At 34.1% G+C, this 13,447-nt stretch overlaps 2 protein-coding genes across 2 annotated transcripts in view; one reads left to right on the top strand and one right to left on the bottom strand.

Moving 5' to 3' along the window:
- LOC111517636 (ATP-dependent helicase brm-like) overlaps window positions 1-13,447 on the bottom strand; it is a 98,000-nt gene that overhangs the window by 13,363 nt on the left and 71,190 nt on the right. Inside the window, exons 4-9 of the mRNA XM_074169584.1 lie at window positions 10,790-10,940; window positions 8,083-8,220; window positions 4,531-4,775; window positions 1,968-2,435; window positions 1,737-1,911; window positions 40-274 (exon numbers count right to left, since the gene is read on the bottom strand). Coding sequence (XP_074025685.1) covers window positions 40-274; window positions 1,737-1,911; window positions 1,968-2,435; window positions 4,531-4,775; window positions 8,083-8,220; window positions 10,790-10,940 — 1,412 coding nt within the window. The remainder of the gene's footprint in view (window positions 1-39; window positions 275-1,736; window positions 1,912-1,967; window positions 2,436-4,530; window positions 4,776-8,082; window positions 8,221-10,789; window positions 10,941-13,447) is intronic.
- On the top strand, window positions 6,382-7,789 carry LOC141487609 (transmembrane protein 70 homolog, mitochondrial-like). The gene is made up of 3 exons (XM_074186763.1): window positions 6,382-6,395; window positions 7,100-7,322; window positions 7,377-7,789. Exons 1-3 carry the CDS (start codon window positions 6,382-6,384, stop codon window positions 7,572-7,574), a joined length of 435 nt encoding a protein of 144 aa, XP_074042864.1. The 3' UTR covers window positions 7,575-7,789.

Here is a 13,447-nt window from a genome sequence, read left to right as displayed (position 1 = left end):
AAACCCAGTTTTTTCTCCATTACTAAGATAACTACTTACTTCCGTCTTCTTCATATTCCTCTTCTTCAGAATCCTCATCATCTGAATCGGCTATATCCCAGCCAGGGTTTTGTGACAGCCACTCCTGTAACTGACTAAGCAATGGAGCTTCTTCACCCGTAAGTTTTTTACCAGTAGCTGTTTCTACGACTGTTATGGGTCTATCAGATAGTTGTGAACCATCTTCATCGTCAGGGTTCAATAAACCCTCCAAACTTAGCCTCTTCTTCTTTTTCTGAAATAGCGAGTCAGTTAAGATGATTCTCGGTTTCCTACTCAAATAATTTCAGCATGGTCCTGCTGCTGGATGAACAAGGAACATCTGCGAGATTAACCTCTGTGAGGTATCTTGCATAAATGTCTCTTGGACATAATTCAATATCCAGCGAGGTATTAGCCTGGGAAGTAATTGTTTTTCCGCAGGCATATATCAAAACCTATGGTGTAGGTAGTTGGGAGAGATGAATATTTCGAAATTTCAATTTGAAATAATAATTTTTTAGAACTTATATGTATATCTCTCCTCGACATGCTCGATGTATCTCTCACTCTTCAGATAGGCTTTGATCTTTGAAAGGAAGAAGTCATTGATTTATGGTTCTTGCTCTAATGTCTAATGTGAAAAAGATGTGTAGATGATTTCAATTGAATTTTATAAATGCTACAAGGAAAGTATTCATTTAATTTAAAGACAAACGTTGCATTGGTATGGGGTCTACTTCCAAGATAGCAATAGGGTGTAATTAAATTTTCAAAGCTTTGTACAAGGACGAATCCGATATGCAGTGTTTTGTGTCTAAGATGTTTTGTGAAGAGGCTGATTCATAAGTCATACACACTCAATTCAAGTTTAGTTCAATAAGCAATTTATATTATATTAATAGTCCTTTTATCTTCTTATACCAGTGAATACTATAGTGAATACTATATAAATACTGACCCGGCAAACGTTGTTTTGCCCCATAAATTATTTCCGGGAGATTTCTAGGGTACAAAATAATAACTAACTCATTGTAAATGTGTGTCAGAACGTACACACAATTGATATTAATCAATTAATGCTATTGTGTGTACAATACTTTTTGTTATTCCATGTTCAGCTAACACAAACTGGATGGTTTGTCCACTCAGGAGTATACCATGTATAAGTTTCCGTGTCAAAAACATGGTGTGCTCAAATCCAATCCACAAATGGACATTTGGACTCATTGCAAATGACAATCTAATTGGGACTTGCACACGTTTAAAATAAATTGCCATTTAAAATGCCGGCTTTAAAAACGTTTTTCATTAATTTTTTAATGACTTATCGTGTGCCGTTGCACAGCCGTGGATGATTCAAATTACGGAGCGATCCAACCTTCAGATGTAAATTATGCGGTGGCATTCCTGTCAAATCCAACCTGTTGGATAATTCACAGCTTCGGTGGCATCGCAAACTGTATCTACACTCTATGGATAAACAATTATAGTGGCCGAAAACTGTATAGGGAGTGAGGTAATGCTTATCGTGTGAGAGAGACAGGAGATCTGCTCCGTTCTCATCCCTGCTCTTTGCTGTTCACTGAGTGAGAAGTAACATCAGTAGAAGCCTGGCGGCTATGACTGATCTTTGATTAAATTACTGAAATGGCTATAAAAAAATAGGAGTTTGTGATATTCAGTTATGCCAAAAGGGTAAAATCCGAAAAGTTTACCTTTTTTCTCTTTTCTTCTTCTTGTTGTTTACGTCTCTGTTCCAACTTATGTTGTTTAACCATTTCTGTCAGATTGCCAATGTATTCGTCAGTTTGCGACAAAAGGAAAGCCAATCGTTTATCTTTCTTCTGATCAATAAGTTTTCTGTAACCCTCCTCATCCTCGGCCATCAACCTAATAAAAAACACTTTCGATTAGTATTAGATATTCTTGACTCTGGAATACTATACCTCCTCATTCGTTCCTTTTCGATTCTTTCTTGTTCCTTTTTCTGCTCTCGTTCTGCATTCGCATGGTAATTCATGATGGCCTTATTGACTCGAGACAACTTTCCATGGTTATTTCTATGGAAATCTTTGAAATCTTTTCCATGTTGCAACACAGAGGTGAGAAACTCTTGGTGTTTCTGCCTCTTTTTCCTCTCTGCTTCGAGCTTCTGTTGTTTTTCAAGTTTTTCGGTGGCCCTCGCTTCTCGTAGTCCTTGTCGTTTGGTTCGCTTGTATTGCTTGACGTTGATGACCGTTTCCAATGTCGTGTCCCGTCTTGTGCAGGCTATTATTTCATTCCTTAGTTGTCGCTGGAAATTAAGACACCGCAAAGCTCGAAGTTCTATTTGTACTTGCATCCTCAGCTCGTCTGACATGTCAGTTGGCAAAGTCATGAGTTGATCCATTCGAGTTTGTATTCTAGCTGCAACTCTGGAAATATAGTGGGGAATAAATGAAGAGAAGGCATATCAAATGAACGTAATTTGGAAATATTTCTACTGATAATAAAGAACTTCGATGTATCAAGAGGTAACAACTATCAAATATTGGCTGTTGCCCGGGGATTCGCCCGCGTAGAATTTGGTTTTTCACATTTAGTTTCGTGACAGACCATTTTAAACAAATAGTTACAATATTTTTCAATAACTTAACACTTCAGGCTTCCAACTTCAAAACTGACGAAATTCAATCTTTGAACTCCTATTTCTCCTCCTTGTGTGAGTGGAAATTTCCAATTTCCTTTTTTGATGCTTATTTACGCTATACAAAGAACCTACCTGCATATTTCAAGATTATAGGTTCAGTAGGTTCGGTTGTACATTAATATAAGAGCGGGTAACAGCTAGTAATTTATATTTTTACATTAAAAATACAGTAACTGAGAAAATATGCCAGCTGCACTAAGTAATGACTAGCTTTGAGGTTTGAATGATGTTACTTATGAAGAAATTCGTAAAACTAACACAACCGTCAACGACGTGTGCCCTCACGCGTCTGCCCGCATTCGGGTCGCGTTTTCGGCGATTGCGCCTCATTGGTTAGACCGCCCCTGTACCCCCGCGCATCGTCCACCGTCGTCTTACAGTATATCATAATAATAATAATAATATTTATTTCTTTGGTTGAAAAGTACAGTTGACAGAAATCAATGCACAATAAATAAAGAAAATGTCAATTATAAAAGTAAATGTAAAAACATATAAATGTAAATAACTAATATGTTGACTTATAATATGTAACCATATTATAGGTCAGTCAAAATAATATAAACAACACAATAACATAAAGAGTGATAAACATCCATAAGTAATAAAAGTAACATATAAATATAAAAATATAAATGTAACTAAAAAAGCCAATAAAATATAATCAACACACAATTTCTCAAGTAATTCTCAAGTATTGAAAGTAAACACTTTAACTAAATGTGCTAAAGCTCAAGATCTCAGGTTAGTTGATTGGTGAATTCTTGAATGGTGTAACAAGTCCTTTGAAGTAGCATTTTTTTCAGCTGACTTTTGAACACATTAATATTTGGGGAATTCTTAAGAGCTATTGAAAGCATTTTGTATAATTTACACCCACTGTACTCTACGCTTTTTTCATACAAAAAAGTTCTGTGAGTGTTTGGTACGATTAGATCTTTCGCACGAGTATTTAGGTTATGATTTGGAAGAGCGGGTACCATAGCTTACCTATTATTCTAACTGCATATTTCTGGAGGAGAAATATCCTTTTAACAGAAGCACTCATAACCCAGTTGAGAATGCAATATCGAAGGTGTGAATGGAAGTTAGCATGGTACAATGTTAGGAATATACTAGAGCTGCAGTGATTTGACATGAATCTAATAGAATATCAGCTTTTCTTCAGTTTATTACATAAGGTATCAATATGTTGATTCCATAATGATTTTTTATCTAAAACAATTCCTAGCATATTTACAGTTTCTACAGGACTGAATTTGACAGATATTCTGAAATGTGAATTGTAAAAAAAGTATCCAATTTAATTGTATTTATGGCTCAGTATTTTGCATAAAGTGGCTACCACATAAGAGGTAGATATATACTATCGCGGACTTTTATTTAGAACTATTTAAGATTAACAATCTTACGGTATATTATCTGCATGCAATTCCAATGGAATAGGCAGCGCACGCCAATATAGTTCTCAGGGAGCCAGACTTTTTTCCACTTAATTAATACTTATCGTTATATTATATCCAAAATTACACAAAACCTTTGTAAATTGTAGCCTATATGTTATTTATAAGCTGCTATTATGTAAACTTTCATCTAAATCCGATCAGTCCTTTAGGCCTGAAAGAGCCACAAACATGTATCCCCATAAACTTTCACATTTATATTAGTATAGATTATATGATTAGAGTGACATACTGTTATTAAATAGTAAATCGACCTGATTAACGTGGAATTCGAAGTTCCTAGGCAAACAAAACGTGTGCCTCTCCAGCGTTCGAAAGCCCTGATTTATATTTCAATTAATGTCACATTCGACTTACCTATTTTCTCGCTCCTGGAGAAGAACTAAGGGATCTAAACCGCTGGGTTTTGGTATAGCAGTTATTCGACTCTGTTTAGCTGTTTGATGATGGTGTTGTTGTGGCGGATGTGCTTGGGGAGGATGTGCTTGAGGCGGTGGCTGTTGTTGCTGTTGTTGTTGGTGCATCGGTGGTGGACGTGGGCCGCTATTCGCCATCATTAGTTGAGGGGGTGCACCATGATGTTTGTAATTTTGAATAGGAGGCTGTACAAATCGAGAAAAAAATTGTAGGTTCTATGAATAAGGTTAACTGAAATTTCTCAAATTACAACATTACGAAATAACTTATTAATAACTTTATTGTCAACTGCATCGGCTAATTTTATTATAATTAGAATTAGATTTTTATTGCTGTTAGCTTCTTACTTGGAAACCCGTTTATATTCTATGAAATTAAATTTGCTCAGTACTACCAGTTCCAATAAAGGAGATTTGTGTATAATATATTTACAAAAACTATAAAAACACTACTCATTCTGCTTCATGGACTGCTGCATGGGAACTGTCTTTGTATAAACTAAATAGGAACAAGTGATTTTCGGGTGCTTTATTGTTCACAGATTTAAGAGTAGTTATTTTCAATGGGTTTTTTCTGACAATTTGTATCTGAAACTTCTGTGCATGATTCACACATCTTTGTGAAGAGCTTATTGACATTAATAACGGTCTTTCTGCCTGTAGAAGTTTCCCACATTTTTTTGTATAATGATGGAGAAGTGAAAATCCAAAAAAGCATTTTGATGATGTTCTTGACTCACCATCCATACTTTATTTTCAATTTGAGACTGTCAATATGATGAGGACATTTTTATACAACAAAGCTCATTCGATTGATTGATTATAGTCGAAGTAACCTGTATTGTGAATAGTTAAAGCTTTCGGCATCTGAAAGGCCAAAAAAACCAATACAGAGAAATAATGCCGCTGCCAACTAGTCCACGTGGACTGAAGAATTGGCGGTTCGTATTGGATAATTCTTACTAACCGAGTTTTATGTGGGGATGAGTATCGCGTTTGTTCGGTTCAGGAACTGATCGCGATTTGAGTGTAGAAATTCGATATCGGTGCAGTTATAATTGCTTAAAATTTTTGTTATCTGTTTAAAATATGGCGTCCTTGGACAAGTACTAATAGTAATAACCAGTGTGATAACAACGCAGACTTTTTCCTGTGTAGTGATTCCAATAGCGATGGTGAACAATGCAAAAAAGACATACAGCATTTGAATATCAAAACGCAGAAAGTTTTTTTAAAGTATATAAGAATCTACATCTCAAGTTTGGTTTCGAGGGAAACAAACTATTACAAGCAACATCAGATTTGTCCAAATTTCCTAACGGAATATGCGATGTGATACGGAATTACCAAAACCTTTAGATGTTCATCTAATTAAATCATTGAAAAAACAATATACGACTGTTACAAAAGCAATGAGATTTCTGCAACTGAAATCATAAGGAAGAAATTGAATATTTCCGGCCATAACGTGAGCTGCTGTGACAAAACTTTTCATTCAGAATTGGATAAAGAAACTAGGATTTGGATTTGAAATAATAAACAAACGTCAAGCAGTTATGGAAAGCAGAAGAATAGTGGAATTGCGTAACAAATACTTAGCACAAATAACTAAATATTGGCAAGACCAACGGCAAATTTTCTATTTGGACGAAACTTGGTATGATACTCACGACGCAGTTACGAAAGGGTGGACTGATGTGTAATAGTTCTTGACAACGCTTCCTATCATTCGCGATAGCTCATCAGAGTACCGAATAAAAATTTGAGGAAAGATGAAATACGAAGTTTAATAATGGATAACAATTTGTATTTTGAAGTTAACTATACTGAAAACCAACTACTTGAAGTTTTACAGACAAAAACATTTGAAAAAGTGTATGCCCTTGAGAGTATTGCAGAAAAATATGGACACACCATATTGACACATCTCCCCTACTTTTGTGTTTTCAATCTCATCGAGTTGATTTGGGAAAAATTGAAACAAAGCATCAGGCTTATAAATGATTTTCCAAAATTTGATAAGAAGGTAATAGAGCTAGTTAAAGAAGAAGTATCTAATATTACCGAAGAAGACTGGCAGAAAAGCATAAAAAAGTAATTTAAATTGAAAAAGACTATATGGAGATTGGATACTTTCATATTAATGGTGGAAATAAATTCATTATTGATTTAAATGACGACAGTGATAGTAAAACAGAGAATATAGAAGGGGAATTATCAGAAGCTTTCAAAGAAAGTTGGTGAAGTGTTTTTGAAGCGATAGATTATATATATATATATATATATATATATATATATATATATATATATGTGTGAGTAAGTAGTATTCAGAAGTATTTTCAATCATCACTCTGTTATTTGAATCCCTACTTTCCCACTCATCTATATAAACGATATATATATATATATATATATATATATATATATATATATATATATATATATATATATATATATATATATATATATATATATATATATATATATATATATATATATATCGTGACAAGCATCGTTGGTGTAATTGCACACCCTTTTTTATACAAGGAGATTTTTGCCACATCCAATGTCCCCATCATTCTTGCTGCATATTCCTTTATTGGATTTTTCACCGTAGTCACTCCAATTCTTCTTCATCTCATAACGAAGAAGTATATCATCCAGTTGAATTATAACAAAGAAACGAATACCTACATCGCCAAAACTGTCAACTTTTTCTGTATACCTAAAGAGGTAAGTTATTAGTATACCTTGATAATAAAATAGTTATTGTTTCTATTATTTTAGACTGAATTCACACCTGAAGACGTAAAAGTTCCAGACGTACCTGGCATGTTTACCACGTTCTCTGCTAAAGGAAAATCTTTTTTCGTAGATCCACGTCTGTTTGAACAGCCTGAACATTACTCAAAAATAATGGGTTATGACAAGCCCATCGATTTCAAATTATATGAAACCTCTGAAAATGATAAAAAGGTGCAATGATCTGCGATTTTTATGTTTTGTTGGATAATGATGTAAAATATTTATTTTATGAATAGATTTGTAGCGACAATTTAGCTCTAGTCAAAAGTAGACAGAGAGACTGATATTACAGGTCATCATTCGTCGTTTCATGATGTCTTGGAAATAGTTTTCCTTTTATTTGGAATCCTGCTTTTGAATTATAATTATCCAATATATCTCGGGTAATTATTGAAGTGTTACGGTTGAATTTATTTGAGGAAAACGTCAAACATACTACCAGAACATAACTCTCTCGACGTGTGTTTCTCTAACTAAGTTAGCATCATCAGGAGTTGAAGGAATAATAGGAAAAATTAACCAGCCTTCTTGACCTAGGAACACAAAAGATCTTATTACAAAAAACTGTAGAACACGTTAATGTTGTCAAACTTCTTCTCACTAGATTAGACATACAATGTTGAAAATTTGAAACTGAATAGAATTTTTACAATTTGCGCCTCTTTATTAAAGTGAAATTTCAAAATACCTGTTGTTGTAGATGTACAGGCGGCGGTCCTTGAGGAATTCCTTGCTGCGTATTAGGAGGACCTGGAGGTCTCATGGGTTGAGGTTGAATTGGGCAACTCTCAGATGTTGGAGGTTCACTTGCCTCACCGGGACCACCCTATAATACACGTGGTCGGTTTCATTTGATTACAACAGTTGGAATGTAAATTTAATGAAAGTGAATGATTTCAGTGATTCGCTAGCATTACGAGTAAGTATATCAATAGAATGATTTCAAACAAATAATTCATATAAATGAAACTAGGCTAGCAGACTGAATGAAATTGGTATCAAAAGAGAACCGATTTTCATGAAATATCATTAAGAGATACCTCAAATAATAATGACCTCAAATTTTATCTTATCAGGTCACTAATAACGTACATTCACAATCCACAATCCATGAATTTTATTTATTTGGTACAAAACTTCCCGACTGGATTTTGCTGGTAAACGGAAGTTAACAAAAATGTTTAAGTAAAAATTAATAACAACTTATGATAATGAGGAAACATTTAAATAATTTTGATTTGATGATCATCACTGAACTAAAAAAATTCAATATTTTTGGAAAATACATGTGTTTTAGGTTTTTAATTTATTCGGGCAATTCATCAATATGAAAATTATTGAAACTTTTGGTTTATGATTTTTTTTTTAATAATCGAATATTACTTTTCAGAAGATTTTTGGACAATTTATATACGAATTCAGAGTTTTCAAATAGTATTAATTAGTCATATTTTTAGTAGAATAGGAAAAGTGGCTCCTTTTATCTCAACACTCCGCGAACAAATATAATGAAAAAATCCCCAATTTATACAATCTGCTATATCTTTAATTCTATTAGTCATGTCGTAGATATATTCAACTGCCAGATTATACAAATCAAAATACATTTCTTAGCTAACTGACTGTTCTGTTTTTAATTTTTTTTATATAGATTCACTAATTATATTATGTAAGTAAATATTTGTAAATGCCATTGTTTCTCCCTATTCTGTAATTGGGTTTATCCTGTAGAATAGTATATGAAATAAATGAATGAATTAGTCATTTTGTATATTTCCAAAGATGAAGTATCCCACGGTTTAATAAATATAACTTTATTCATAAAACGATGTTATAGTTTTTTGCCTTTTAGTGCAGAATGACCAAATTGTGATATCATAGATTGAAATTTATATACGAGTTTCTAAAAAATATATTCTTCTGATTGCTTTTTATATGACTTTCAAAATTTAATTTTTTATCAAATAATTAGGCCTGAATTAATTTATTCTCAATTTTAAGATTCAGTTTTATGTTGTTCTTATTGAAAATCTTGCTTAAAAATCCTGAATATAGTCTTTTCTAAGTAGATTGTTGAATTGAGGTCATTAATATTTTTTTCATGTCTTTATTTATATTTTCTTTTAATAAATTCTTATTTTTTCTGGATAAAACAGTGCAAAATCATCTGCAAATGAAAAGTGATCACCCATCAATTCTATATTTTGAATATTATCAACATAGAGCAAATAAAAAATTGGGGTCAACACCGAACCTTGTGGTGCATCAAAAGTTGAAACTGTTTCAAAATTTTTACGATTATTTATCAATATTCATTGATATCGATTTTGAAAATTACTTTGAAATAATTTGTAAGAATGACCTGTCACTCCTGAGTTACAAAAAATATCTAGTAAAATTTTATGGTTAATTGACAAATGTCTCTTTTATATCTAAAATATTACAACACTGTAATTATCTCCAAACATTTATAATATATATTATTCATTTTATCTGCTGCTGATTGGGTATTTGAATTTGGTTGGAATGCATATTGAAATTTAACTAAACCAATATTAATATTCATAAAATTTATCGAGATTTTAAAACCTTTTCAAATATTTTCCCGAATAAAGTTAAGAGCGCAATTGGACGATGATTTGAAAAATTTTTTCGTTTACCTCTTTTGGTTTAAATATATTTTTTCAAGTAGGTAATCAGGAAAAATATCTTCTTCCATATATTTATTGATTATATTACTGATGAAGGAAAAGACTAATTAAATCAACATTTTCTTTTAGGTTTTTCAGGGTAATTTGTGAATTCAATTTTGGACTACTGCATCATCAAATTGAAATACTTTTATGAAATGTGGATATTTTATAATATTTAAAAGTCTATAATCTTGACAGTATTTTACGATTTGGTTACCAACAATTTGGGCTTCTAGAATCAGCTATCGATCAATCGAAAGAGAATTTTGTGCTCTATATCTACATTGATGCTGTACATTTCTTTCAATTTTTAATTTTTGACTCTTTTCAGGTTATTACTGTATGATGGCGTTATGCGATTTTTGGCCAAATTTTATCTATGAGGCATTTGGCGACGTTGGTTTGCGAAATTTTGTTCCCGAGATTTTAGCCTCGAAGACGAGCCCCGAAGTGGTCGACCTACAGTGATCCAGGACGAGGATTTGAGGACCCTGGTGGTCACTGATCCATCACAAAGGGTGCGTGAGATGGCGGAAAAACTAGGCGTCCGCTCAAATGCTGTTTTTGATGGTTTAGTTTAAAACGTATTGGAAAGTTCAGAAAGCTCGAAAAGTGGGTGCCCGGGGTGCTAGTGTAGTTATCCTAGTCATAGATTTATGGTATAATGAACGAGATATACTCAGCGAACATATACCTACTCACCTGTGGATGCATTCCTCCCTGAAATGTAGACGTTGGTGGAGGAGTTGGGCATTGTGGGGACCCATCAGCTCTTTTACCTTGCAGAGCCATGGTAACTTGAGGTGGTATAGGCTGATTCCTTGCCAAATAGCGGTAAGCCATTATTTGATTCCTAAAAGCCAATAACATCATTTAAAATGTTAAAACTATTGTCCGTCAGGGTAAGTTTTGTCATAATTCAGAGAAGAGAACTTAGCACTAAGTAAATATAGGACATTTACTGTCATTAATTAGAATCAATTTTAGCGCTTTAACGAACGCTCATACCGGTTTTGTTGGCCGTAGTCTACGAGTTTTCGTGCCTGACGTTTCGTAGACATTCCTATAAAATGACGGATAAAGAGCTAGAGCTGTGGTGGGCAATTTATTCATTTCAATTCCCTTTTCCGTTCGATTGAAATTGTCATTGTGTTTATGAATGTTTACCGCCTCACCTATATACTTTTGTATAGTAATTCTGAGTTTTTTCAAATATTTGTCTCTTCCCAAAAGATAACATGAGAAACTTCTTTGGGTGCACGTTCGCCTATAAGGCGATAATTTCTCTTAATGAATCATATTGGATTTGAATTGCTAGAGATAAAATCCATTTGGAAAAACGTTCTCAGGAAGTTTATTCCACATAAACATCGTTCTCCGAATGGAAGAGTTCTTAAACAGTGAAATTCGAGGTGTACTGAGTTGAACCTCGACACGATAAACAGCCACAGTTCGTCGCGTATTTCTGTATATACCGCTCTTGGTGGAATCAAATGTGCCTTGAATGTGCACTTGAACACTTCCCGTGAAAGTATTTATAGAAGAGAGAAAAATCTCCAACTTTCTACGATCCATACTATTAAGGTTGCAAGTGATGTTCGCGTCTCCAATCAGGCGGATGGCTCTTTTCTGGATGGAATCCAGCAGCTTCAGGGTATGTTTGGGGGCGAAGCTCCATACATGAGAACAATACTCCAGAGAAGGTTTGACCTGAGCTTTATAAAGCATCAACAGTTGCTGAGATGTGTACAGTTTCGAAACAGTGTTACAAGCTTTTAAAAAGCAGCCTACGTAACTCCAGCGACATGATTGTGTAAAGACATATTGGTGTCTATTTTAACCCCCAACAAACTTATCGAAGTAGAAAGCGGAATTGTTTGATCTGACATTATTATATCCGGTTCGGGGAAACCCGTCCATATAAGACGAACCTGCAGTAACGTCAGTTACAAATAAAAGTGGTAAAAAACATAGAAAGTTTCATTTCTCTTTTCTTCATTATGATTTCCTACCACGTAGTATCGGCTACATCCATCAATTTATTGAAACATTTATCTTTTTGGAGAAAGTCGATGCCTGGGTTTTTGTGGCATTGAACTAAACCTTGTTCCTTTCACCCCAATTCGAAATTATTTCTAGACCGTCATTAAGATTTTGAATCTCCTGCTGCCGGTGAAGATGTGCATACGCAGCCGATGTTCTGGAATCCAAATGTAATGACGAGACATGTGTGCTGTCGTCGCCAAAGGAATATATTAGATTCTTGGTTTTTCCAATAACTTGTTGATATAAATAAAAAGAGGGTTGGAGACAATATGGATCCCTGGGGAACATCAGCGTTGATGGTGAAAGTATTCGAGAGATATTCATCTACGGCCACTTGCAGAGAATTTTCTTTCAGGAAGCTGAAGAGCCATACACAAAAATGATCCGACAAGTCACAGCACTGAAGTTTGGCCAGCAAACCCTCATGTCACACACCGTCAAAGGCCTTAGAAATATCAAGCGCAACAGCTCTTGATTCTCCATGTTTCTTGATTGTGTTATTCCAAATATGGGTGACATACGATAGAAGGTCGCCTGTTGATCTTTGTTTCCGAAAGCCATATTGATGATCGCTCAAGATGTTGAAGCCTTCCAACCATTTGAGGATATGATGGTTTACGGCTTTCTTCATGATTTTTGATATCACTGATAGCAAAGCGACTGGTCTATAGTTATTTGGAGAAATTATGAATGGTACCGCATTGAAAACTATTTTGGTGAATAACACAGGTCTGCAAAAAAAACTTTAAAAATTGTTTTGATTTCGTTAACTGATCTTTATGTAGTTTCAAACGCTGATTTCAAAAATGACATTTGTTTTCATCTATCACGTAAGGTTTGCCTACAAAATAAGGATGAAATAATTGAAAAAGTACAAAAAAACCGAGGAATTGTGGATTCATTTTAATTAGTTTAACATGAAGTAAAAGCAAAAAACCCGATGCTAGATAGCTAAACTAAGAATAATAGGGATACACAGGTGTTTGCAAAGTGATTATAAGTCTTTCTAAGAACGTTTTCTTTCTCCGTCAAAGCTTCTTTTGGTACTTTTTCGGCTGTGTTCTTGTGAATTTTCCCTTTTTATTATCCAACAGTAGTCTGCCATCATGTTAACATTCCACCGACCTTGGTATCTGCGTTCCATTTCATTTATGTCTTATGTCATTCTCCTTGTTCCTCACTTACAGCCCCTAGATTTTTGGGAAAGTAGTCCAGATGTGACTGAAGGAAATGGACTTTGACACTCATGTTGCAGCCCAACATTTTGTAGTTTTGTATCAATTCAGCAACCAGAGTTTTGTAGTTTGGGTCTTT

Source organism: Leptinotarsa decemlineata, unplaced genomic scaffold (genome assembly GCF_025532065.1).
Source record: "Leptinotarsa decemlineata unplaced genomic scaffold, Ldec_3_MD MMD2_P_RNA_scaffold_5, whole genome shotgun sequence".
Taxonomy (NCBI): domain Eukaryota; kingdom Metazoa; phylum Arthropoda; class Insecta; order Coleoptera; family Chrysomelidae; genus Leptinotarsa; species Leptinotarsa decemlineata.
Note: the sequence above shows the minus strand (reverse complement) of the source record. Positions and strands in the feature narration are given on the sequence as shown.

Excerpts from the sequence above, each read along its gene's own strand:
- LOC141487609 (XM_074186763.1), top strand. Across the intron at positions 7,323-7,376 it reads TTTTCTGTATACCTAAAGAG|ACTGAATTCACACCTGAAGA; the intron begins GTAAGTTATTAG and ends CTATTATTTTAG.